Source organism: Acomys russatus, chromosome 1 (genome assembly GCF_903995435.1).
Source record: "Acomys russatus chromosome 1, mAcoRus1.1, whole genome shotgun sequence".
Classification (NCBI taxonomy): Eukaryota; Metazoa; Chordata; class Mammalia; order Rodentia; family Muridae; genus Acomys; species Acomys russatus.
The window spans coordinates 36736013-36761004 of NC_067137.1; the positions used below are offsets into that span (position 1 = coordinate 36736013).

The following is a 24992-nucleotide window of genomic DNA, read 5'->3' on the forward strand; positions in this document are numbered from 1 at the left end:
GCATGTTGAAACCCCAAGTAGACCTTATAGCTTCTGAGCTTCACAGGCCCTTTGACTGCTACTGAGTCTCCTTTCCTGCCTGAAGGTGGCTTCAGCTCCCCTGGCTTGTGGAGGTGCCACAGCCAATGTTAAAGCACTTTGACAAGCACTGTGTGACAGTGCTGAGTGTTGTGCCCTGGGGCCTTGCCTTGTTCCCTTCCCTGCGTGACTTTTGTTTGGAACTGTAATAAGTTATAAACTGCATGATTTAGAGAGTCATCCTGGGCCAGCTGCCCCCCTCCCCCCAACCAAAAAAAAATCCTAACCTCAATTTATTTTTTATTTTGTTGCATCTTTGTAGTAATGTAATTGTATTTTTATGCCTGCTTTTTTGTTTAAAAAATAAATAAAAGAAACTAAGATGTAAGCATCTTTTCCTGTGAAGTAGTTGTGGAGTGCTGCAGCTCTTCTTCTGTCTCCCTAAAGGATGCTGATAGAAAATGGGATGTCACCATAATAAAACCACATCTGCCTCATGGAGAGTTTAGTTCTGGAGTCTGCCTCTGATTCACTTTGGGCTTGTAGACTTAGTCAGATTTCAGGTGGGGAGGGTAGAGGACACAGGGTGCCTTTCTGTCTGAAAGTAGTGTGATCAGCACACTTACTGGTAGTTTGTGGCTGCCTTCTGGTCTGGGCTTGGGTATTCTCTGAGTTGCAGTACACTCATCTATAAAGTGCAGACTGTATCTACCTTACAGAGACTGTTTGAAATAGGATGATAGTGCATGTGAGATAGCTTCAGTAATTCAGATGTTCCCTCTAAAAGGGGGGGGGGAATAAATGGCCAATCGTGGTGATGCATGCTGGTAAAATATGCTAAAGAGGTAGAGACAGAAAGATGAGTTTGAGCCCAGCTTGGGCTACAAAAGGGGAGGGTTTTTTTTGGTGGTTGGTTTGGATATTTGTTTTTAATTTAAAAGAATTGCTTTAGGCGGGGCTTGGTGGTACACACCTTTAATCCCAGCACTCTGGAGGCAGGTGGATTGCTGTGAGTTCGAGGCCGGCCTGCTCTACAAAGCAAGTCCAGGACAGCCAAGGCTAAACAGAGAAACCCTGTCTCAAACCCCCCCCCCCAAAAAAAAAGAAGGAGAAAGGAAAAAAGAGTTGCTTTAAGTAGTGGTAAAATAAAAGTCCTGATTTAATATATCTAAAACACTTGTTGGGGTAAAGACCACAATTTATAGTAAATTAATAAGCTCATGGCCCACTTTTCAGTGTATATGATGAAAGATGAACTTGGCTTTTGTTTTTTGACACTGGTTGAAGTAACCATAGATTAATTTATGTTTAGATGTAGTATTTCTTTCCCCTGGGTCCAGGACAAGGTACCTAACAAGTTTAGCTGACTTGCTAAGGAGCTGTACATACATAACTGAAAAATTCATGACAGCTTAAGATTCAGTGGAGTTCATTAAATGAAAGTTTATTTTATATAGTAAACTAAACATTTTCCAATAAACATCATTTATTTACTTGGAAATATCCGATTAATAACATAGAAGAAGAAAGTGAGCTTTTAAATTTTGGGTTTAAAAAACATCAGAGGAGCCAGGCATGGTGGTGCACGCCTTTAATCCCAGCACTCAGGAGGCAGAGGCTGGTGGATCGCTGTGAGTTCGAGGCCAGCCTGGTCTACAAAGTGAGTCCAGGACAGCTAAGGCTACACAGAGAGACCCTGTCTCGAAAAACAAAAACAAACAAACAAAAAATCAGAGGAAGAACTGTAACCAGCGATGCTTAGTATTTGTTACTTTGGTAAGATAATGTTAAGATACTTAGGAGTAGATGAGACTTAGCAATACTCTTTACTGTATACCTTCCAGTAGCTAAAACTAATACTAAGTTCCAGCATTGGTAACTGAGGTATAGCCCTTTAAAACATGGCAGCATTGTGCTTAAACTGGGAAGACCGTTGGGATTTCCTTAAACAGATCAGGGTTCTGTTTAAGAATTCTTTAAGGCGCTCCATGAAGTGTTGGAGAACTTAGTATACGAACCATTATATCTGTGCACATTTCATTCAGTAGTCCTGCTTGACATAGTCCTGCTAGATCTTACACTGCGTTGTGATCTAGTAAGCCAAGCCCTTGGTTGTGGAAGAGTTGAACTGTCCAGGTGGGCACAGTTCCATTTCTGACTGAGCACAGCCCTCTCCTTTTGAGAAGACTAAGGTCCTGAAAGCTGAAGTGTAGATGTAACTGGCTCTTCTGAGAGAATTTAATCATGACTTTTAAGAGCCAAGATGGTCTCTTGGGTGGTTTCCATCATTGCAGTGTCAAAGCCAGGTGTGGTGGTCCACTCTAGTCCAGCACGCCCAGTGCTTAGAAGGCTAATGAAGGACAATCACAAGTTGGAAGGTGCCCTAGGCTATATAGTGTGACCTTGGGGTGGGGGGGCAAAATAACTCAATGTCAAAGCCCTCCCACAACCCAGGCTACCTCAGACTCCCAAGTGCTGGCATTGCAGGTTTGCACTTCCATATCCAACTAATTTTTCAAATTTAACAAACTTGATTTAAAGCTTCTGAAATGATTGAGTAGTAAAAGATTTTAAATACAGCAATGAGAAGCAATGGTGCATCCCCTGGTTCTGTCATTTGAGGTCCACTGTGTGTAGAAAGAATACATCTGTCATTCAGCCTTGGTGACAGGCTTCCGGTAGTGAAGTACTGTTGCTGTTACCCATATATTTAAAGCCAACATGATCACAAAACGGATAAGAACTGGAAAAAAAAAAAGTTCTGACATTAAAAAAACTGGACATTTTATTGCTTTAAGTAGAAATAATATGTAAGGGTTCACCCCAATCCCCAGACAAAACAAGATCATAAGAACACAGATGTTTCCTGGGAAAGGACTTTGCTGTAGAAATGCCCACCTGGGCATGCGGCCATGCATCCATTACTTCATTGAAGTAACGTGGCTCTGGCTAAGAAGTGTGACTAAGACCCCTTTGCTTACACCTCAAAGGCAGTGGGTGTCACAGAACACTTCGTTTTGTGGGGACCATTCTAGGAAAGTGTGGTGGACCCTGCCCACACACCCATGAGGGAAACTGAGGCAAGAGGACTGCTTGGGGCCCCAATGAAAAGCCAACCTGGGCAACACGGCAACGACCGCATCTCATGAAATTATTGCTGAGAAATCAGCCTGTGTCAGTACATACTGTATAATGAAGTAGCCACCAAAAAATGTGACCAATAGACCATGAGAGCAGCAGCGTAACTTGCCTTTTAAGACAAGGTTTGTGTTTTTGTGTTTGTTTTATGACAAGTCTCACTGACTCAAACTCTGTAGCTGAGAATGAATTTAAACTGATTCTCCTGCCTCTGCAACCCAGGTCCTAGGATTACAATTTTAGAGTGTGCTGAGGATTGAAGCCCAGGGCTCCCCACATGCAAGGCAAGCCACTTTAATAAATGAGCTACAGATGCATATGGCATACTAGCACGTCTCTGTCTCTCCCTTCCCCCCCTCATTCCCTGTTTTTTGTCAGGTTCTCTTTATAAGTTCCTAGCTGTCCTGGAACATTTTATGTAACCAGGTTTGCCTTGAACTCACAGAGATCAGCCTGCCTCTGCCTCCCGAGTGTTGGGCTTAAAGGTGTATTGTATTACACCTGGCTGGCCACTGTTTTTAAAAGCTAGTCACTTAGGAACAGTGGTGACAGATAAGAAACAGACTTCAGTGGGAGCATTCTTGATCATTTAGGTACAGGCTTTTTTTTTTTTTTTAATTTATACAGGATTTTGCTCACATATGTGTCTACACGACAGAAAAGGGCACCAGATCTCATTGTAGATGGTTGTGAGCTACCATGTGGTTGCTGGGAATTGAACATTGAACTCAGGACCTTTGGAAGATCAGACAGTGCTCTTAACCTCTGAGCCATCTCTCCAGCCCAGTACAGGCTTTTTTTTTTTTTTTTTAAATGTGTGTAGGCTCTTTGTTGTTTAAGTCCTTTCCCTCCGGTGGACTCATGTCTGTCTCCTTTTCCATCCCCTGTCACTGAATCAGAGCTGACAAAAGTGCAACCTCCCAGAAGGGACTTCACCCTTCTGCAGCTTGCTTTCTCAATGAAATGTCTAGTGCTGAGGACATTTGCCAATCATTGGATAAGTTTCTGTTTTTTCACTTTCCAAAGGTGCTGTGTTGCAAGTTGAGAACAGCTAAAGGGATTGATTGGTTTCTTTCAGTTAATCAGTATTTTCTTAGCTTTCTTACATGAGCACACACACAAATACCTCCTTCCTGTGTGAGCATGTAACAAGTGGTGCTACTTGAGCCACTGCTTTAAAACAGTTAGAGGCGTCTTTCTGCTCAAAGGCTTGTCTATAGTTCTGGCCTCTCTGGCTCCTGCCAAGCTCACTTACCTCCTCCTCCTCCCCTGCCTCCCATGTCCTGAACTCCTTAGTATATCCAGCCATGGTCATGCCTTGTATTGTTCCTCTGATCAAGATGTTACTCAGCTTTTAAGATCTTCCTCTTCTGCAGATTATGCTCTTGGTTCCCCGGAGTAGATGGGCACTTTCAGCTAGCCTCCCTATTGGTCTCTCGTTTTTGTTTTGAAGATCTCTAAGGCTGGCCTGGCTCTTTTGCCTCAGCTGCTTAAGTATATGGGACTATAGGTGCATGTCACCACACTCAGCTGCCCCACTCCAAAAATCCATTTCACAGCATAATTCAACAGTTAATTGTGGTCCTCCTTGTCCAATTTATTTGTTGAAGTAGAAACTCCAGGATGAGAATGGACTCCCGTGAGTATGTATGTTCCTCCCCTAGGACCACAAGGAGTGGATGCTTAATACAGGTCACTGTTGAAGACTCTTCTGTCTTCTGAATCCATAGCCCAGTTGAACCAAATGGATCTGTTAAACCTTATGATGGGTTCCACGTGGAGACCCAAGTCTTAACAAAAAGTGCAATCAGGAAGTCAAAAATTTTTGCTTACTTGTCAAATCGTTGGTGGTCATTAAAGTTGTTATTATTCTTGCTGTAACAAAATTCATAACAGTAAGTTACCTGTTTCTCACACATTTTTGCATTTCTATTTAGCTCATGCTTTTCCAATTCACTATAACAATATATATTAACTTCTTGAATATTACTGATGGCATCCTTGTTAATACTGTACTGCGTATCTGTCTAATGAGCAGCCATGCCCTGTGACCCGGTTATATAGAAGCTGCTCGCAAAAGCAGAAGTGATAACAGTAGCTCAGCACTGCCAGGGAGGTCTCCATGTGTTCACCTAAAAAAAAAAAACCCTTAAAGTCTCATTTGTATATTGAGTTTCCGGGCAGTTTAGTTGAAGAAAGGCTTCCACTAACTTAAAAGGTGTGTGTGTGTGTGTGTGTGTGTGTGTGTGTGTGTGTGTGTGTGTGTGTGTGTTGGCAGTTTAGTTGAAGAAAGGCTTCCACTAACTTAAAAGATATATGTGGGGTGTGTGTGTGTACATATATAAAGGTATGTGTAGATATATACATATATAAAGATATATGTAGACAGGCTGAAGAGATGGCTCAGTGGTTAAAAGCACTGACTCTACCATAGGACTTGGGTTTACTTCCCAGCACCCATGTGGGACACATAACCGCAGTCCCAGAGGATCTGACCCCCTCTTCTGGCCTCTGTGGGCACCAGGCATGCATGTGGTGCATACATAAATTCAGGCAAAATACCCAATACATAAGAAACAAAAATGTTTTGAGATAGAGTCTCACTATGTATCACTAGCTGGCCATGAGCTCCCAGGGGCCCACCTGCCTCTACTTGCTGAGCACTATGAGTAAAGGCATGCATTACCATGCTTGGCAAAAATTCCTTAGCAATGAACGCCACTCTATTTTTCATAGGTTAGAAAACTAAGGCTTGACAAAGACAAGCTCTTCCTGTCTAACCAGAGTGGGTTTTGTTTGTTTTTGTTTAGCTTCTTTCTCCATTAACAACCCAAACCAGACCCTGGGTAATAGTTTAAGCCAATACTCAGTCAGCTACAGCCTGCATTATGTCCCCTTATATATGGGAGTATTAGCACAAAAATGACCTGGACACTCAGTTAACACCAGGGAGACCCTGATAGTGATGAAACCCAGTCCCTAGAGAGTGATGATCTTACTTGCACAGGTGTAGGCAGAGAGGCCCCAGGTGAGTGCACTCACAGCTCCTGAGTCCTGTGCCTTCCACAAATACTGAAGCTGGGCAAACTTACTGGCTGCACTGATGACTGTGCATAAGTTCTGTTGTGGGGAAAAAATGAGAGTCAGGAGCCTAAAAAGGACTGATAAAGTACACTTTTTTCTCTCATATTTTATTCTCTGGAGAGGGGGTACAACTCATGGGAGCCTCTCCTTCCACCATGGGATCCTGGGGATTGAACTTGGGTCTTCAGGTTTGGCAGCAAGCACCTTTAACCACTGAGTCATCTCATCAGCCCAGATACAATACTTTTTAAGCCAAACTTTCAAGTCTAGCAATCCCCAACCTGCCAAGGTTTGAAAGTTCAATTTGGTGAAGAATGGCCTTCAGCTGCCTCTGGTGGGGAGTGAACTGGCCAAAGATGGCGAAGAATCAGAGACCTGGTTACAGACCCACCCCGTCCCCTACTCTCCCCAGTATAGCAGTAGAGTGTCTTCTGTGTCTATTCCCTGTCCTGAGTTCTGTTACTTCTCAGACAAGTCACAGTGGGAACTGGGCACAGATGGCCTGCAGGAATGCTGACCACAAGCAGGGAAGCCTGTGAAAAAAAGAGGCTCTTGAAAAATTTGGGTGCCAGGCCAGGTCAGTGTGGTGGAAAGAGACACCAAAAAGGGAGAGACACCAAAAGTGGGTTATGACACAGCCATGTCTGAATAGATAAGCTACTTGGAGTATTTACTTTTCATGAAAAAAGCCAAATTTGAGATCACGGGGTAGTCTGGGAAGAAGCCAATTGAACCCTGGTAGTGTCAACACATACTCAAGGGAAAACCTCATGTTTTCCTACAAAACAATCCAGTGCAGGCAATGGACTGGGCAGAAGCTGAGATGTGAATAAGCTGCATGTAGCCATATAAAGTACCAGTCCCCAAGTCTTCCAGAGAGCAGGTACACAGTAATTGCTTGTAGAGGGACTAGGGGAGGAGTCACAGAGTGGAGGGAAATGGGAAAGCTAATTCTTTAAAAATTAGGCTGTTAGGGATGGCAGGATAGCTTGGTCGGCGGGGGCTGGGGGGAGATTGCTCTGGGGCCTGATGGCCCAAGTTCAGTCCCAGAAATCCGCAAGATGAAAGGAGATAACTGATGACTGCAAATGTCTGCATTCATCCCCATGCACATAAAATGGGGGGGAGGGACATTCTGTCTTAATGCTCCCCTTTAGCCCCAAACTCAAAACCTTTCAAGAATAATGTCTTCTAATAATTGGCTGCCATTGCCTTTTCATCCTCAGCACAGCTGCTCCCTCAGTGCTCCAGAGCAGTGGTTCTCAGCAACTCCTATGCAGATATCATGTATCCTGCATGTCAGATTTCTAACATCAGCAAAACCACCGTTATAAAGAAGCAACAAAATAATTTTATGGTTGGGGTCATCACAACATGAGGAACCTTACTAAAGGGTCAGTCACATCATTAGGAAGGTTGAGAGGGCTGACTGTAAGTAAGCACCCTTAACTACTGGACCAAGGTCACCTGATAATGCCCTTGAGGAATGAAACCAGGATGGTTGGATGGTCCATAGCAAAACTTAGGCTGTGGCTATTTTATTGAGAACAATAGTTGTTTTGTTTTGTTTTGTTTTTTTTAACCTTTATCAGAAACAGTATAATGGCTGTTGCCAGGATCAGTACAGTTGTAATTGCCAGAATACAGTGACGTTTGCAAGCTATACAGGATGCACAAGATTAATGAGATTAATGATGTCCAAAGCCAATTGTTACTTCCTTGACTACTAAGGGAATATACAGAGATAAATTGGCCAGAACATTTCACTGCCTGAGGGAGTGCATTGGTCTCTGAGGAACTGGAAGGCACCTTGTGCCTCAGGAGCCATGGACTCTAACCTGAAAAACCTATGGTGCATGCTTCCCAAGGCAGCAAGGCTAAGCCAACTCCATGGTTCCCCGCAGAGAACCACTGCTCTAAAATGATGTGAGGCAAAGAGAGGGTATGTGCTTTTTCAGTCTCTGTTAGTGGCACCACTCACCATGGCCAAGTCGATGACCCATTTCTGCAGGCTGAGGATGAACCAAGAAGACACAAATCTGGCCACGTGCTAAGGGACCCAGCAGCAAGTCACTGGCAGGCCCACCCATCCCTCCATCTCATCCCGCACAGACCAAATCAGACCACAGAGTGTGACAAAGAGGCCAAGATAGAGTAGGCAGCTCTTCTGCTGGATAGTGTCCGGTTTAGAAAAGATGCACGGGGTTACATGTGAGCATCCGCCCTGAGCTAAAAAGAACAGAAGAAAATTATAGAAGACGACATGCCACATGACATGTAACCTGGGATTGGGAATATCCATAGGGCTGTAACTATCTTCTGGTTTTCTTTTTTAAAATAATTTATGTTTATTTTATGGACATTTGTGTTTGGCCTGCATGTCAGTGTGAGAGTGTCAGATCTGGAACTGGAGTTACAGACAGTTGTGAGCTGCCATGTGGGGCCTGGGAAATGAACCTGAGTCCTTTGGAAGAGCAGCCAGTGCACATAACCTCTGAGCCATCTCTCCAGCTTCCCCATCTGTTGGTTTTCTGACCATGCAGACATCTCAAATGCATCATCAAAATTAAGCACTTACTAGAAGAGTCCACCCTTGCAAAGGAGAGGTGTTCTGCAAAACAGGTGTGCTGTGTGTGAACCTTTTACTGAGTCCTCACCCCTTTCCCACTAATTCTATTGTAAAAGCACAGTAGTAGCAGCGTATGATGGTAGGTAAGGAGGAACTATTTTCTATCTGGCCTCTGCAGGAAGCTCAGTGACTACATGAAACAAAGAGCAGAATGGAAAGATCAAGCCTGGAGCGGGGAGGGAGTGGGGGAATGGGAGGCAGGGGTGCCATTGTCAGGCAGGAGTGGCTGGGAGGAACAAATTGCTTCCCACTGCTTTTCCTTGGGTTTCATTCTTTGTTCTGTCTACCTCCCACATGCTATCAGCATACAGAAGACACCCAAAAAATGCTGAAAACAATGGTTACATTAAGTAAGTGAAGGGATTACACTAGAGATAGCCAGTGCCAGGAGGCAGCAATGGCCAGCATCCAGCTGTGCTGAACTCTTAGCAAAACATTTTCTATACAAAGTGTAGTGGCACATGCCTGTGATTCCAGCATTGGGAAGTGGAAGATGGAAGCTCAGGAGTTCAACGTCATTCTCAGCTACATGGGAAGATGAAGGCAACACTTCCATGAAACTGACCTCAGAGCAGAAGTGGAGCACAGCTATGCTCTCCCTCTTTGTATGAAGGGAAGGGAACCTGAGCCAGGGGGCTGATCGCAATCTGAGACAGCTTCTGATCAAGACTTGCCCAAACCCTGTGTGTAGCCATGTCATGGAGGCAGCAAAATTAGCCACTGCCATGCACTTTCTTGACCCTTTAAGGGATATGAAATTCAAGAAAAGTGACAACAAATCTTTACGAAAAGGGCTGACATGAAACCTAACCCTTTGCATAGAAGATGCCGAGTGGCTTAGTCTGATAGTTGGCCATTCTGCACTGTAAGCCTCCAAACTAACACAGCCACCCAGATGACAAGGCACAGCCTCTAAATTATACTTTTGCAGGTGTCTGATTAGAGGAAAACTGCCCTCATCTGGCCCATGCCTACCCACTGAAGGGCACCTGCCAGGGGCATCCTGCAAGGGACTTGAAGCCAGGCACTCTCATGTTATTAATCCCTTGGGGACATGCTCTGAGAAGGAAGGAATGCCCAAGATAAGCACAGATGGGCTTGTTTGCTCTTATCAGGGTGACTGCACACTAATGTTCAGCAGGGACACAACAAATCTATACCCCCTTGGTCTTGAGCATCCTGGAAGTGGGATACCTCTGGCAACAACTGTACCACCTAAGATTCATGTCGAGATTTGCATTTGTGATTGCTTTTTAGTTAAAAGTGAAAAGGACCTTGTTTATGTATGTCTTAACAAATACCATCCCAAGTCCTTTTTTTCCCCCAGTGCAGATGACAGAATCCAAAGCCTCTGGTATGCCACCACTGAGTCCCCTTCCTTAGCCCCTCCACCTCTGTCTTCAGCTCAGATGCAGGAAGGATACACAGCCATGTAGGGCAAGGCTTGCTTCACGTTCCCATTGAAATGAAAGACGAAGAGCAGGAGGACAATGTCTGAAAGAAGAGGCTCTGTGAGATGGGCAGGGCAGCCGGAGGGCAGCCTGGGGATTGGAGGGCCAGTTACCTTGTGCAATGAGAATGGGGTATTCCAGGTAGGTGAGCAGCGGGTTCTCGTAGTAACATTGGTAACGAAGAAAGACAAGGAACCTGGAGGCGAGATGGGCAAATATTCACTGCCAGCCCTGTGACCCTCCAGACCCCAGACACTGGCACATTTACCACTAATTCCTGTGGCCTTTACCATACTTGTGACTAGTCTGAGGATAGAGCTTCGGGAATATTGCCAGAGACCCATATAGCATGTCCAAGAGTCCTTGAGTATCAGCACATGCTCCCTGGAGTGTGAGCCAGACACCTTCAGGGGTCACTCAACACTGCCTACCATATCACAGAGATCACTCGGGAAAACGTCCAAAAAAGATGAGGCCATATGATGCAGTCTTTTTTTTTTTTTAAACTATGTATACAGTGTTCTGACTACATGTATGCCTGCACACCAGAAGAGGGCGCCAGATCTCATTATAGATGGTTGTGAGCCACCATGTGGTTGCTGGGAATTGAACTCAGGACCTCTGAGCCATCTCTCCGGCCGCCATGATGGAGAGTCTTACTACGAGGTGTTGCCCTAGTTCTGGCTGTTGTGCTTTTAGGGGGACCCAAACACCCCACCCCACCCCACCCCTGTGCCCTGGGGAGTATGTATAAGTACTTCTCTGTTTAAAAGGTTCCTGTCAACCAGGCTTAGAGCCTCTGGTGTGGTTCAAATAGGCTCTGGGCAAGATCCATTACCCAAAACCGTGATTTTAGAGTTCAAGCGCTCAGTTAGAAATCTAAGGAGGGCCTGTGCCTCCAAGGCAGGAGTCTGATGGGAGGTGGCCTTTAGCATCTTCCTGATGCCTCAGAGCCTATCTGACTGGTAAGGGTCAGGCAGGCAAGCAAGCAAGGCCCAGAAAAGAAGCAGAATTGTAGTGATCACCCAAGCCATGTAGGAAGGAGGGGGGAGGGAGAGAGGGGAGCCAGAATGAAGACCGCCTCGATTCTGCTGGCTTGCCCCTCCTAGTCCTTTTGTTCCTACCTCAGGATTAAAACAACTCTGAACTGAAGCTGCCTATGGGGATTAAAGAAAGAATGCGTGTAGGAGCCCCAGGAAGACCTTCAGAAACTTCTCACGAGCTGGGTGGAGGTAGGGATAAATAACTATTGGATTTCAGTGGTAGAGCATGCTCATGCCCTCTGGCCTGAGAGCTGGTCTTAACCCTCCCAGACCTAATTACATAAGTCGGCCATAGCGGCCCGCCCACAGCCTCGAAGTGAGGGAGGGAGGCCTTTGGGAGTTCCAGAAAGAGCCTACTTTATCTGTACTGCAAGACCCTTCCGGGTCCCAAGGAACTTTCTAAGGTCATAGCTGTTTTCTGCTAGGGTCACCTGTTGGATTTGAGAGGATCCCTGATTGAGTTTGCGTCTTAAAAGCCAGGCAGCAAAGAGGGAGCTACAGAGTGGGAGGTGTGGGTTGGCGCTCTGTAGGCATCGCGAGCTTTCTATTCAGTCTGTACCCAGAAGCCTCAGCTTCGGATGCCCAAGAAGAATTTAGCAAACCAGAGCCCAAATAACTCTTCTGACCTCATACACCCGCATCTTCTGCCCCAGCCAGGCTGTCCCTTCTGCATCCTTCACTCGGTCTCGCACCTTACTCCTCACTCCTACCTTCCACTCTAAAATGCACGTGCTCTTGTACTGTGCAACCAACGGAGCAGCCCCCTCCCCCTCCAGCGCACGGTCCGCCGAGCGGCTCTGGAAAGGTGCACCTTGAAGCCCCCCATCCCATCCTATGGGCGCGCCCCTCCGGGTGAATAGAGGACCAGTGGGTGGCAGCAGGGTGGGGCTGGTGTCAAACGGAGAGGGCTCTTAAGTACTTAGCCAGGGCTACTGCTGCCCATCCCTGCGTCTTGGATTCCAGCCCTAGTTTCAAAGGTTGACCAAGTTTCCCCTAATCCCACAAGGAATCTTCAAAACTTGTAACTCAGATCTCAGCCCAAACCCTGGTTTATGGGGGCGGGGGGAGAGACTCTAGGCAAGAAAAATGTGGGTGGTGCCGGGTGGGGTTAGGGATGACAAGGGACAGTAGGTGTAAATGGCTTCGCCCGAGGCCATAAGGTTGTAGCTAAAGACGAGGGCGGGGCAGGGGGGTGAGGGGAGAAGGGCTGAATCTATAAGATGGGCGTGCACAAGCAATTTGTACTTCCCGGGATTTGGGAAGAGGCTAGGGAGGTGGGTGTAAACGCCCAGGAAAGTAACTATTAGCCTCTTGTCATTCCACCCCAACCCCAACCCCCGAGTTAACCCTTGGCTTCCCGGACTCCCAATTCCTTGCAGGCCTCCCGGGGCCTTACCCCACCAGCTCCAAAAGTAAACTTGGGAGGCTGATGCCCCGCGCGCTGCGCGTGGCTAGCTGCGCGTAGATCTGCGGCAACTTGAGTGCGGCGCACACGCCCAATGTGCTCCAGTTGCAGAACCACAGCAGCCCGGCCTCCATTCTGTAGTCCCGGGAGTGGTAGACTGTGCTAGACTGTGGGATCTTGTAGGTGAGAACCTGGGGCTCAGAGTCCAAAGAGTCCTTCCGCCTTCCCGCCAGCCAGGCCCCGCCCTGACCACGCCCCGAGCTGCTGCGCTCCGAGTGCGCCCCACCCCAAGTCTGTTTCTCTTTGGGTGCACTCAGCCGGGTTCCTGCTGAGCTTCGGGTGCGCTCAGCTTTGTGTTTGCTCCACTTCGGGTGCACTCCGACCGGAGTCTGCTCCACTCCGGGTGACCCCTCCCGGAGTCTGCTCCACTCCGGGTGACCCCTCCCGGAGTCTGCTTGGCTTCGGGTGCACCCTGCCCAAAGTCGGCGTGGCTCAGGAGGCTCGCTGGCGGATGTCTGCTCTGCTCTGGGTGTGCACTGCTGGTAGCTCTGCCTTGCCCTGCCCTGCCGGGTTCTGCCAGCTGCTGATTCACTTTCCCGGTTCCACCCACGGGTGCCTTTCCTACAGGAATGTAAACGCCCACACAGACTAACCTCCGAAGGGGTTGGGTGGGCACAGAGCTTACTACTCAGGCCATTCTGTGGAGCTTTACCACTTTCTACAAGTTATCTTTTTTCTTTAAATTTTTAAACCTTTGGTCCAGTCTGGTCAGCATTCTCCCTGTCTTACAGGCCTGGATAAGCCAAAGGACCCAGCCACATGGAACTAGCCTTCTGCCTGTGGAGAGGCTAATCTTAGTGAACTTGCTCACTAACTCTGTGTGTGTGTGTGTGTGTGTGTGTGTGTGTGTGTGTGTGTGTAGCACTATGCTAGGCCTTTTATTGTGTGAGTTGAGACACAGTCACGTGACCCAAACTGGCTTTAAACTACTGATTTTCCCACCACCCTTAGGCTTGTTCCGTACCATCTGAGAATCCGCTCTTTCCTTCCTCCCTCCTTGTTTTGTTAGTTGCTGTTGTTGACATGTGTGTGCGCACAAGCCAATGGACAACCTCAAGTGTCACTTCTCCAGTACTGTCCACCTTTTTTTTTTTTCCCTTTTTGGGACAGGTTCTAACTGGCTTGGAACTCACTAAACAGGTTAGGCTAACTGGCCAGGCGGCCCCAGAGATCCCCTTGTTTTTCCCCTCCCCACAGCTGAGATTACAAATACAACATGCCCAACTTTTTGTAGGTGTGTTCTCCTCGGGATCTATCTTGGGTCCGGGTGTGGTGGTGCACTACTGTTTCCTCCGGGTTGGATCCATTAGCATTCCGTTGGCATCTCCATGGTTTATAAACTGTAAGTAGTAGTTTTCCCTAAATTGCATGGGGTGGGGGTGGGGGTGCAACTCAACTCCAGTGAGTGATGCAGTTTTCTTGAGTCATCACCCATGCTGGGTGGTGCAGGTGCCTGAGTTACTTACGTTCCTGTAAATAATTCCAATAAGCTCATTGGTTGACCCAGCTGAACTTGGATGGGATTGATTGTTTGGTCTGTTGGAGCCCTACCTGGGGAGAGTTGGTGGCTTTGTATCTTCCCATGAGGAAACCTGGATACGGTCAGTCTGTGCTAATTCTGTGCCGTAAGCTATATGTACCAGCACATTTTCCTCCCTGTCTCCAGTCCTCACCAAGGCCCTGACCTGTTGGCATACATACATACATGCGTGCCCACATGCACACACACACAGACAGAGCTACTTTATTGGCTTTTTTTTACTTACCTTCCAACCCATGTTTTTTTCATCCTAATCCCTTTCAACTTTCTCTAGGTAGGAGAGAAAGGTTAGAGGGGAAAGGGGGCATAGACTTCTATAGGCTATTTCCTGCTGATTAGGAATTTAGGAGTTCCTTGAGGCAAATTCAATCTTCATCATCAGAATATCCAGCAGCCCAGGAAACCAGCAATTCAGCAATAGCAAATGCAGCAACAAGATGAACCAGCAGCAGCAAGGGCAGCCACAGGGATAGCAGCTGCCACAAGCCCTCTCAGGAGTCTCCCATTTATACCCTTTCAAGAGTCCCTAGAATTAAACTATCTGTAGCTGGCAAAGACCACGCCCCTGCTAGTGCATGAGGCAAATTATAATCACCTACTGTGAAGCAGCCTCTTATCCCTCATCTGGGAATAAAACGAAAATATTCATATGAGTGGGTTTTTTAATATTTATTTATTTATTTATTTTTGGTTTTTTGAGACAGGGTTTCTCTGTGTAGCCTTGGCCATCCTGGACTCACTTTGTAGACCAGGCTGAGTGGGTTTTTTAAAGAAACCAAAACTCTCACTACATTCACTCTTCCCATAAAGAAGCCAAAAATCTCTGTGACTTCCTTCCCAAGGAGATCAGATCAGTGGGGGCGTGGGGGGGGGGGGGCACGAGCCCATGCTTTGGCTAGTTTGCTCATCAGTATACAATTCTGCTCCTAAGTAGGCAAGACAAAAGATTGAAGCCAGCCAGCTTTGCTCTGAGTTACTCCATATTGTGTAAAGCAAACAGCCTTCTAGCTGGCCCTTGCCCTGGGCCGCTCAGCGACTCCATTTTACAAAGTAGCAATTTGTTCCATTTTGAGGGCAAATGCTAAGGAAAAAAACACCACATCCCATACAGGTACATAGCCACCTAAACCTGTAGGGAGGTCATCCAGGCTAAGCAATAGCCGACATTTCCATCTACATATAACTAACCTGTCTGTGTTCATGCACTGCCCATAAGCTACCTGCCAGTGTGCGTGGACATCATGCCTGTGATCAGGCGGTAGCTTGCAGAGCCAGACTGAACAGCTTTCCTTTTGTTTTTTCCTTCTCTGTCTCTTTCCCAAGCATGCTTTTCCAGACACTTTGATTCCCTTACCTTCCCAGAGGCTCCCCTCCCCCACTTTTCTTACCACATTGGCTGCATGTCTACAATGTGGCTACTTTACTAAAGAAAGGACATGGTTTCTCTTTTCCAAGATTTATAGTTTGCCTGCTCTCTGTTTTTCTCAAACTCTAATAAAAAAACATTCTGGAACTTAAAAAAAAATGTGTATAAAATGAACACTTGCTGATAACAAATTAAATAAGTTTTTTAAAAAACCAATTCTGTGGTTTACACATCATTTTATAGTTTATTAAAAATTAAAGCAAATTTTCATACTGAGATGATTGTGTTTATCTTTACATAAAGAATTAGATCTTGGCTGAATATTTGATAGACAGAAAATAGAACATTTTTAACATTTTTCAGAGTTGACTGATATTTTTATTTTACTTAATTTTTACTATTTATTTATTTATTTATTTATTTTGAGACAGGGTTTCTCTGTGTAGCCTTGGCTGTCCTGGACTCCCTTTGTAGACCACGCTGGCCTTGAACTCACAGCAATCCATCTGCCTCGGCCTCCCGAGTGCTGGGATTAAAGGCGTGCGCCACCATGCTCAGTCAATTTTTACTTTTTTAAAAATTCTATTTTTATTTTATGTATTTGAATATTTTGCCTGCATATATGTCTGTGTACCTCATGCATGCCTGATGCCCATGGAGGCCAGACTGGACCCCATGGAACTAGAGTTACAGATAATCATGTGGGTTCCGGGAAGCAAACCCTGGTCTCCTGGAAGAACAGCCAGTACTCTTAACCCCTGAGCCATCTCTCTAGCCCCCTGATATATTGATTTTATAATTGCCAGTACTTCCCCTTTACATAAATAATACAAAATGACACAATGCATTTAAGATTTAGAAATTATCAAAAACTATTCTAAATGCAAGCCAAATTCATTTTTAAGAAGTGAAACTCAAGTCAAATGGAGCAGCAGTTGCCTGTGTGTGCACACACGTGTACATGCATGTGCCTGTGTATAGTGTTCCATGAAGCAGCTCCTGAGGTTGGGTGGTGTAACAACCTGCTAAGTACAAATCACACTGTATGTTCAGAGCCACAGCTACAGAGAAGCCACATGACATAACACTGGCCAGCACTGCCAGAACTCCTGAGGTCCAGTAAGGGTTTGACTTTGAACTCTTACTGTGACCAAATTTTTGCAGACCCCACATGCAGTTGCACAACCTCAACTCAGTTTTGGAAACTGGGTTGTATAGACAACCACAGTGTGATTGCTCAGCTCCCTACTACAACAAGGTCTGTCTGTCTGTCACCTGACATTTATTCCCCACAGTGCTCTCTATAGTCTCTCTGGCAAGGTTTTGGACTGTACTGCCTCTAACCTGGGTCACTGCCTCAGCTCCCATTGTCTTTCACAAAATGACAAGGATGTGTCTTTCTCCTTTCCTGACAGTTCTCAGGTCACACTCACTCCATTCTTCTCTGTCTGGTGGGAGGGCTCCTTGGGTGACACAGCTGATGTCTCCAGAGTATTGTTTTTGGGAGGCATATCATGTCAGTCACCCTTCTACAGATGGGCTTTCCTATTAATCTCTAACTAAAGGTTTCTATGACCTTTATCATTCATACCTAAATTAGCTGTGACTACGTTAGACACAAAGATGGGGATTTCTGCCCTTCTTTATTCTATAAACAAAAGAGTTTAGTACTTGAAACAATGTAATTATTTTTAATTATATGTATATGTGTTTGTGTGCATATGAGTCAAGGGTGTAGAGACAAGGTTGGCCACCAACTTTCTTTCATTTTGGTGTCCATATTGTCCTAAATTTGGTGAGTAGGCACCCTCAGGCTGGTTCATGTGTCCCTTTTACATTATCTCATCATTTCTAGTACAGGAAGATGCCTAAGGGTCATTCTGCTTCCATGGTGGTGGTCATCCTTTATCACTGGAAGCAGACAGGCATGGAGCAGAGGGAGGCAAAGACGCTCAGAGAAGCAGTGGCTGGAAGTGAACGGGGCTTCCTCCTGCTCTGTTGTGGTCCTTAGCTCTCAGCCTAGTCCCTTCTGGACCCCTCATGCTGCTCAGCCTGTGGGCTCTGAGCTGCCCTGGTTGACTCTCTCGATGAAGCTCTGTAGGCTTTTCCAGTAATGCTGTGGAGGTTTAGTGCCACTCTCCATGCCTACACCTGGAGTCTGCCTGGCTCATCCAGCCTTCCCTGTTAAGGAGCAAAAGAGAAGATGTGGCTGGACTCTCTGTATCTATTCCCTCGGACCGTGGATGAGATGGTGAAGGTCAGAAGCAGGCACCTTCTTGGAGAGCCTAAAGATGAGGCAGAGGCATGGAGAGTCCATGGAATTGGCTACAGCCTTCAGAGTGAAACAGACACTGTATGCCTCCGTGTCCTGTAGGCTCTCTTGGTTCATTTGAGTCTGGCAGAGAGAAGCCTGTGCCCCAGGAGCCTGTTGGTCCAAAAAATTGGGAGACACATGTAGACAAGATCTTCTCCCAGTGTAATGTTCTAGTCAAAGTCTGTGTGTGGGAAAGAAAGGAGGCAGCAGTGTAGTGTTCCAGGCAAGGTCTGCATGGGAAAAGAGGTGGTAAGCTGCACTGTAACACCTCTGCTGACCCATGCACTCTGAAAACAGCCCCCTGTGATGATACCCTTGAGATCTGTCTCCTCCTCTCCCCTGCCCATCCTCTCACTGTGGAGATGAGGAGCTGGAAAGGTATCGCTGTCCTGAGTCACACATCACAGAGAATTGGCCAGGCTAGTCCTAATGTTTGCCGTGCCTTCCAAACTTCTTGGGTAGTGAAAAAAAATATCATCTATGATGATGATTAGGGCTAAAATGTTGCAGTCTGTAAGTGGCTGTGCTTCTAGGCTTGGGAACCAGTCCAGAGGGCCCCCGACCCCTGACCCCATCTATGGGAAGGACTGTAAGCTTTGTCACAGGTGAAAGCAGTCTTGGCAGGCTTTACCCTTGGACACACTATGGATACCTTGAGATAGACTGGGTGGAGCCATCCTGGGCCTGGAATTCAGAAAGCAGACCTGGGAACCCCACCTGGACTATTGTTTTTCTAATCGGCCCTCAATGGGAGAAGGAGACTGTCCTTTGCATGTGACACAGGCAGGTGGAGAGGAGAGAGCAGCAGCAGGTTCAGACGGGGCACGCAGGCCAGAGACACCTAGGGACCCCTCCCGTGGAACGGATACTGGAAGGTTCACTCTTTTTTCCCGCTTGTGTAAGCTAGTTGGGTTGTATAATAATGTTTAATTGTTAGGAAACAGCGCCTACACCCATCCCATGCCCAAGGGAGTCAAAGTCATACTGTGGCAGTATCACATGACCATCAAATACCTGACTTGGGTCAGATGGGTACAGAAACAATTCTATCAATACAGGTGCAATATGTGTTTCTGGCATGAGTGTGCCTTGCGTTACTCTACTCACTACATCCCCAGCCTCCCAAAGAGCTCTTTCTATTTGAGTGAGAGTCTAGGAGCAAGAAAGATAAGACTGGGGCTGGAGAGATGACTCAGCAGTTAAAAGCACTTGCAGAGTACCTGGGTTCCATCCCCAGCACCCACATGGTGGCTTACAGCCATCTCTATCTCTAGCTCCAGGGGATCCAATGCCCTCTCTGGCCTCCAAGGGCCCCTGCATGCACAGACATGCCCAAAGTACCCCAGCACTTGCAGACAGACAGACAGACAGACAGACAGACCGAGGTAGAAGCTGTGAGCAGCCTTATAGTTACATTAAGAGGTCAGACTCAATTCATTAGACAAGCCCCAACCTTGACACTGGGCTCCCTTTCCACAGTCTCTGGGGTCCTGACCTGGAAGTGCTGAGGGTCTGTGGTCCTGGGAAGGTTTCTGGAATCCTCTCCCTGCACCGTGTGGGACTGACCCGAGAGCACCTATGCTCTGAGGGCAGCCTAGGCCTAGTCCACCCACCTGCTATGGCTGGCCATGACATCTCCTCTATACTGGCTGCAGCTCAGCTTCCGGCTTCCTCTTCCTAGTGCCTTCCACAAAGAAGAAGTCCATGTGCGTGAGGGCTCTCCCCAGGGGCGTTTCCACCCTGCTGCCCACCTCTCTGCTGGTGGAGCTGGGAAGTGTGTCTGAGAAGAACGGCACATCTGCAGGCAGCTCCTCAGGCTCCTTCTTATTTCCCTGATGAGAGGAGACATCCCGGGTCACACACCTTTTCGATAACGAGGAACCTGTGCACTGCATTGGAGATGCTCTTTGGATACTCAAATCCCAGTGCAGACCTGCGAACCTGGGTGGGAGTTAGAAAGCATCTTGACAATGTCCAACCATTTTCAGGCAGAGTGGAGGGTGTCCTGGAGATGCAGACTCAGGGAGAGCATTTACTCATGTGCTTTCTCCTCAGGAGACTTGGGCACATTCCTACATGCGGTAGACCCCTCAGTTAAGGATGACGTCTCCGTGGCAAATGAACCACTTGTAGTTGGTTGTGTTGCTTAGTTCTATTTTTGAGACAAGGCCCTGGCTGGCCTGCAGCTTGCCAGAGAACATGCTGTCCTCGGCACCACAGAGATCCGCCTGCCTTTGCCTCAAACGTGCTAGGATTAAAGGTGTGTATCACCACAACTGGCTCACTTGCTTTATTTTTATTAAAACCAGCAGGGATGGCAAGATAGCTCAGCCACTAAGGGCTAAGGCACACACTTCTAAACACCAAGAGTTCAGTTCAGCATCCATATTACGAAAAAACGATCTCTCCAGCTACAACAACAACAACAACAAAAAAGAGGAGGAAAAAAGGAAGAAGCAAGAAGAAAATCCATCTATTTTGTTTGTTTACTTATTTTGTTTTTTCTAGACAGGGTTTCTGTGCATAACCTTGGCTGTCCTGGAACTCTATGTAGACCAGGCTGGCCTCACATTCAGAGGTCCACCAGCTTCTGTCTCCTGAGTGCTGGGATTGCCACAACCTCCCAGCGAAAATAGGTCTTCAATAAAAATCAACAAACACTGGGTAATTCTTTTTTCTAAATGTTCTGTTCCATTAGACCCCAAGTTACTTAAAACAATGCTTCTATTCCTTACTCCAGCACAGAACACAGAACAGATTCTCAATACATTTAGTTAAATGAGAAGAAAGAAAAAGAAAGAGAGAGAGAGAGAGAGAGAGAGAGAGAGAGAGAGAGAGAGAGAAGGAGAGAGAGAGAGAGAGAGAGAGAGAGAGAGAGAGAGAGAGAGAGAGAGAGAAACACTATCTACCCTGCAAGCAGTTTTCCGGAGGGGAAGGGGGAGGCAGCCTTACCAGAAGGTCATAGTCTTTCAGGAAACCCCAATTCTCAACCCTGGAGAGGAAAGCACAGGATTGTGAGTGGTTTGCTTGTTTGCTTCTTTTCTGGAATATCCTAAAGGTTAACTCCCACCAGGTCTTTAAGTGTTCATATCACCATAGAGGATTTAAAATGCTGTGCCCATGCTGTACTTACAGAGCAGCCTACAGAGTGAGTGACCAGTTACCTTTTTTTATCTTGTTCTTATAATTTCTACAAATTCCTCTTACTCCAGTTGTCTTTAACACTTCAACTTTACATTGCCTTTATGCATTCATTTGTTTGTTTTAGTCCAGATTAGCTTAGAACTGAGACTACATATATATATATATATTTTTTTTTTTTTTTTTTTGAAAGAGGGTCTTACTGTGGGCCCAGCCAGCCTGTAAATTTCTCTGTAGACCAGGTTGGCTTTAAACTCAAAGGAATATGCCCGCCTTTACCTCTGCCTCTGCATGCTGGCATTAAAGCTGTACACTGCCTACTTGGCAACCTTGAACTTCAGATCCACCTGCCTCTACCTTCCCAACGCTGTGATTACAGGTGTCAGCCATCACTGCTTGTTATGGTTTGAATGAGAATGGCCCCTATAGGCTTATTCATTTAGATACTCGGTTCTTGGTTGGTGGAATTCTTCGGGAAGGATTAGGACTGGTGGCCTTGTTGGAGGAGCTGTGTCACTGCGGTTGGCTCTGAGGCTTCAGAAGCCCATGCTGTTCCCAGCTGGCTTTCATTGCTGTGTGCTTATGGGTAAGGGTGTGAGTTCCAGCAGCATGCTGGCCTGCTTGCTGCCATGCTCTCTGCCACGGTGATCATAGATGCTAGCCCTCTGGAGCCATGAGCCCCAAATTAAACACTGTTTGTTTGTTTGTTTGTTTTTCGAGACAAGGTTTCACTGTGTAGCCAAGGGGCTGTCCTAGACTTGCTTTGTAGACCAGGCTGGCCTCGAACTCACAGTGATCCACCTGCCTCTGCCTCCAGAGTGCTGGGATTAAAGGCATGCACCACCACGCTAGACTCTAAACACTCTTTTATAAGCTGCCCTAGTCATGGTGTGTTATCACAGCAGCAGGAAGGTAAATAGAACACCACGTTAGCCTCAATTTTACATATTAAAAGTTGTTAAAGAATTTATATGTATGTATGCACCTTGTCTCAGTGTGCACCATGTATGTACAGTACCTGTGGAGAACAGAAGAGGGCGCCAGATTCCTTAGAACTGGTGTTGCAGGCAGTTGTGAGACGCTAGATATGGGTGCTAGGAACTGAACCTGGATGTCTGCAAGAACAGGTGATCTCAACCATTGAGGCATTTCTCCTGGACCACATTTACATATTTTTAATGAAATCTTGTTTGGGTCAGAGGGGTGGAGAGTGTTTGTTTTTGCTTTGTTTTTTTCCAAGTTGCCTGCTGCATGCAGGCTTTTATCCCACTTCCTGTTTTCAGGCAGGCCATGCAGGGGGGAAGTGATTGGCCTGTGTTGGTGCTTCTCCTCTGCTCTCACACCACAACCAACAAGGAGGATGGATGCTGCCATATATTCAAAGCAACACCCCAGGTACCTGAAAGCAATTCCATAGCATCGGGGAGCACCCTCTAATCCCATTTCTACCTGCCTAGAGGCAGTGTCTGATTGCACAGTTTGAGAGCTCCACTCCAGTACTATCACCAGTTGCCAGCCTAGGAATGGGGGTGGGGTGGGTGGGTAGAGCACCAAAAACAACCAATGGGCATCAACAAGGCTATGGAAAACCAGACTCCTTGTATACTGTTAATGGAAACGCAAAGCAGTGCAGCCAATATGAAAAATAGTATGACAGCTCCCCCCAACAAAAATAGAACTAGTCTCTGATTTAACTTTTGATTATTTATCCGAAAGATGGGAAGCCAGATCTTGAAAGGAAATCTGCTCTCTCATGTTCACTGTGACACATTTAACAACAGCCAGAATGTGGAAACGATGATAAGTGAAATGGCAAAGAAAATGTGGTTATATCCATATGCAGTAGAATATTACTCTGCCTTGAAGAAGAAAGGAATTCTGATATTTGCTTAATGTGGGTGAACTCTGTGGCTGAGTGCCTGCTGCCTTTACAAAACTCTGGGTTTGATAGACAGACTAAAGGAGAGAAGAGAAGAAACTAAAAATGCAACCACAGGCTTGTGCATTTGGAAAACGAGACTTTCACAACAGCTTTGGGTGGTTGCTCTGTAGCCATCTTTCTTCCTGATGTGCATCAGCCTCTCGACATTCTTTGGTTTTGTCTTACAAACTTCAAACTCACACTGGGCAGACAGCTCAGAGGCATCATACTTGCCTAGCCTACCTGCTTCTCTTGGAATCCTGGGAGGGAGACTCCCTCAGAACCCTGGCCAAACCTACCCAGCCTCTCCTGAACGAAGGCATGAAGAGCCCGCCCCCAGCCCCAGGCCAGCATCCCTTCCCAGGCAGTCCCACTGCCAGCTTCCTCCCATCTAACCTGACATGTCCCGCTGGAGAGATGGTTGTGGGATAGGAGATAGCCCCAGAGTCCTCTCTAGGTCTATATTAGCAGCTATGCGCTGGGAATGAGGCCCTAGGTTCTTCCAGCAGCTCAGCCCCCCACTCGGGTCTGGGCTGGCGTGTGTCTGCCTGCCTGCCTGCCTGTCTGTCTCTCTGTCTCTGTCTGTCTCTCTCTCTCTCTCTGTCTTTCTCTCTTTCCATGCTCCATTCCCCCATCCACCCCCATCTTTTCACATGCTCTCCCTTTCCCCAGCACCTTCCCAGACCCCAAGGCAGGTAGGGGAGAAGGAAGGCAGGGGCAGGACACTCACCAACGCCGTTGGCCTCGCTCTTCGGCTTCCACAAGCTCCCTCCACAGCTGGTCCTGCTGCACACCCGGGGCTGGGGACCCCTGGCAGCCACCAGCTAGAGCTCTGCTTGTAGCAGGGCCATCCCGAGCCGCGGAAAATGAGGCAAGCGGCCTGGTAGGGGGCAGTCGGTGCCCGGCTGAAGTAGTTCTTGGGAGCCCAGCGTGTTGGCTGCCCATCGAGAACTGGAGAAGCAGGCAAGGTAGAAAAGAGATAAAAGAGAGACCTATTGAGACTCTCGTTTTAACCCAGGAAAGCCTGCACAAGATCCTTCCACTGCATCCCCCACCAGATCCCGAGCTCAGAGTGGCTGTTGGGGATAGAAACTCTACAGGCTGGGGAAGCATCCGCACCCAATTGTGTTTTACAGCCCTGCCTGTGTTGACCGTCACCCAGGGAACAGGCTACTCCCCAGTGCGCATTTCGCGGAAGGGGCGGACCCCAGTGTGTGCTCTCTGAGGACAACTGAGCCACTCAGTTGGGTGCAGCCGGTCTGTGCTTTGCCGGCCTCCTCCTCTGGGATGGAGGGCGGGGCAGTGTCTGCTGCTAGGTCCCCAGTAGGTGGTGGATGCTCCAAGCTCAGAAGTGCCGTGAGGGTTGGAAAACTTGAGCACGATCCTGTGCTGCCCCCTGGTGGAGATCTCAGGCTCCCAGGAGATGGACAGGGGCAGGAAGTGAAGACATCTTTTTTTTTGACATTTTTTATTAATTTATTCATATTACATCTCGATTGTTAGCCCTTCCCCTGTTTCCTCCCATTTCTCCCTCCCTCCCACTTCCCCCCTTCTCCCCCTTTGTCTGTGATTGAGGGAGACCTCTTCCCCCTATATATGCTCTTAGAATATCGAGTCTCTTCTTGGTAACTTGCTATCCTTCCTCTGAGTGCCGCCAGGCCTCCCCATCCAGGGGACGTGGTCAGAAAAGGGGCACCAGAGTTCGTGTGAGAGTCAGATCTCACTCTCCACTCAACGGTGGAGAATATCCTGTTCGTCGGCTAGGTCTTGGTAGGGGTTCAAAGTTTACTGCCCATATTCTCCTTGGCTGGTGCCTTAGTTTGAGAAGGACCCCAGGACCCAGATCTGTCTGTCATAAAGTTCTTCTTGTAGGTTTCCAGGA

The 24992-nt window shown here is 47.1% G+C and overlaps 2 protein-coding genes across 3 annotated transcripts; both read right to left on the minus strand.

Moving 5' to 3' along the window:
- Positions 1 to 2488: 2488 nt before the first annotated feature.
- Slc66a3 (solute carrier family 66 member 3) lies at positions 2489 to 12921 on the minus strand. 2 transcript variants are annotated; one of them, XM_051143685.1, is made up of 7 exons: positions 12760 to 12921; positions 10434 to 10516; positions 10294 to 10363; positions 8222 to 8279; positions 6156 to 6276; positions 4990 to 5031; positions 2489 to 2761 (listed from the first exon to the last, which is right to left on the minus strand). In XM_051143685.1, exons 1-7 carry the CDS (start codon positions 12900 to 12902, stop codon positions 2670 to 2672), a joined length of 609 nt encoding a protein of 202 aa, XP_050999642.1. In that variant the 5' UTR covers positions 12903 to 12921; the 3' UTR covers positions 2489 to 2669. The 2 variants fall into 2 exon arrangements, with proteins under 2 accessions (XP_050999642.1, XP_050999651.1); XM_051143694.1 differs by lacking the exon at positions 6156 to 6276 and having other exon boundaries at positions 2655 to 2761.
- A 6713-nt stretch (positions 12922 to 19634) lies between these two features.
- C1H2orf50 (chromosome 1 C2orf50 homolog) lies at positions 19635 to 24296 on the minus strand. Its single transcript, XM_051143672.1, has 3 exons — positions 23841 to 24296; positions 21001 to 21040; positions 19635 to 19880 (listed from the first exon to the last, which is right to left on the minus strand). Exons 1-3 carry the CDS (start codon positions 24221 to 24223, stop codon positions 19689 to 19691), a joined length of 615 nt encoding a protein of 204 aa, XP_050999629.1. The 5' UTR covers positions 24224 to 24296; the 3' UTR covers positions 19635 to 19688.
- Between the last annotated feature and the right edge of the window lie 696 nt (positions 24297 to 24992).

What these genes read in the sequence shown, in the direction of transcription:
- C1H2orf50 (XM_051143672.1), bottom strand. Translation starts at nt 24,223, where the DNA reads ATGCTTCCCCAGCCTGTAGAGTTTCTATCCCCAACAGCCACTCTGAGC. An exon ending in GAGCGAGGCCAACGGCGTTG is followed by an intron (nt 21,041 to 23,840) that starts GTGAGTGTCCTG and finishes TTTCCTCTCCAG; the next exon opens with GGTTGAGAATTGGGGTTTCC. An exon ending in TGAAAGACTATGACCTTCTG is followed by an intron (nt 19,881 to 21,000) that starts GTAAGGCTGCCT and finishes TCCTCTCATCAG; the next exon opens with GGAAATAAGAAGGAGCCTGA.
- Slc66a3 (XM_051143685.1), bottom strand. Translation starts at nt 12,902, where the DNA reads ATGGAGGCCGGGCTGCTGTGGTTCTGCAACTGGAGCACATTGGGCGTG. An exon ending in GCCTTGCCCTACATGGCTGT is followed by an intron (nt 8,280 to 10,293) that starts GTATCCTTCCTG and finishes GCACGTGGCCAG; the next exon opens with ATTTGTGTCTTCTTGGTTCA. An exon ending in GACCACCAACGATTTGACAA is followed by an intron (nt 2,762 to 4,989) that starts GTAAGCAAAAAT and finishes TTTTTTTTCCAG; the next exon opens with TTCTTATCCGTTTTGTGATC.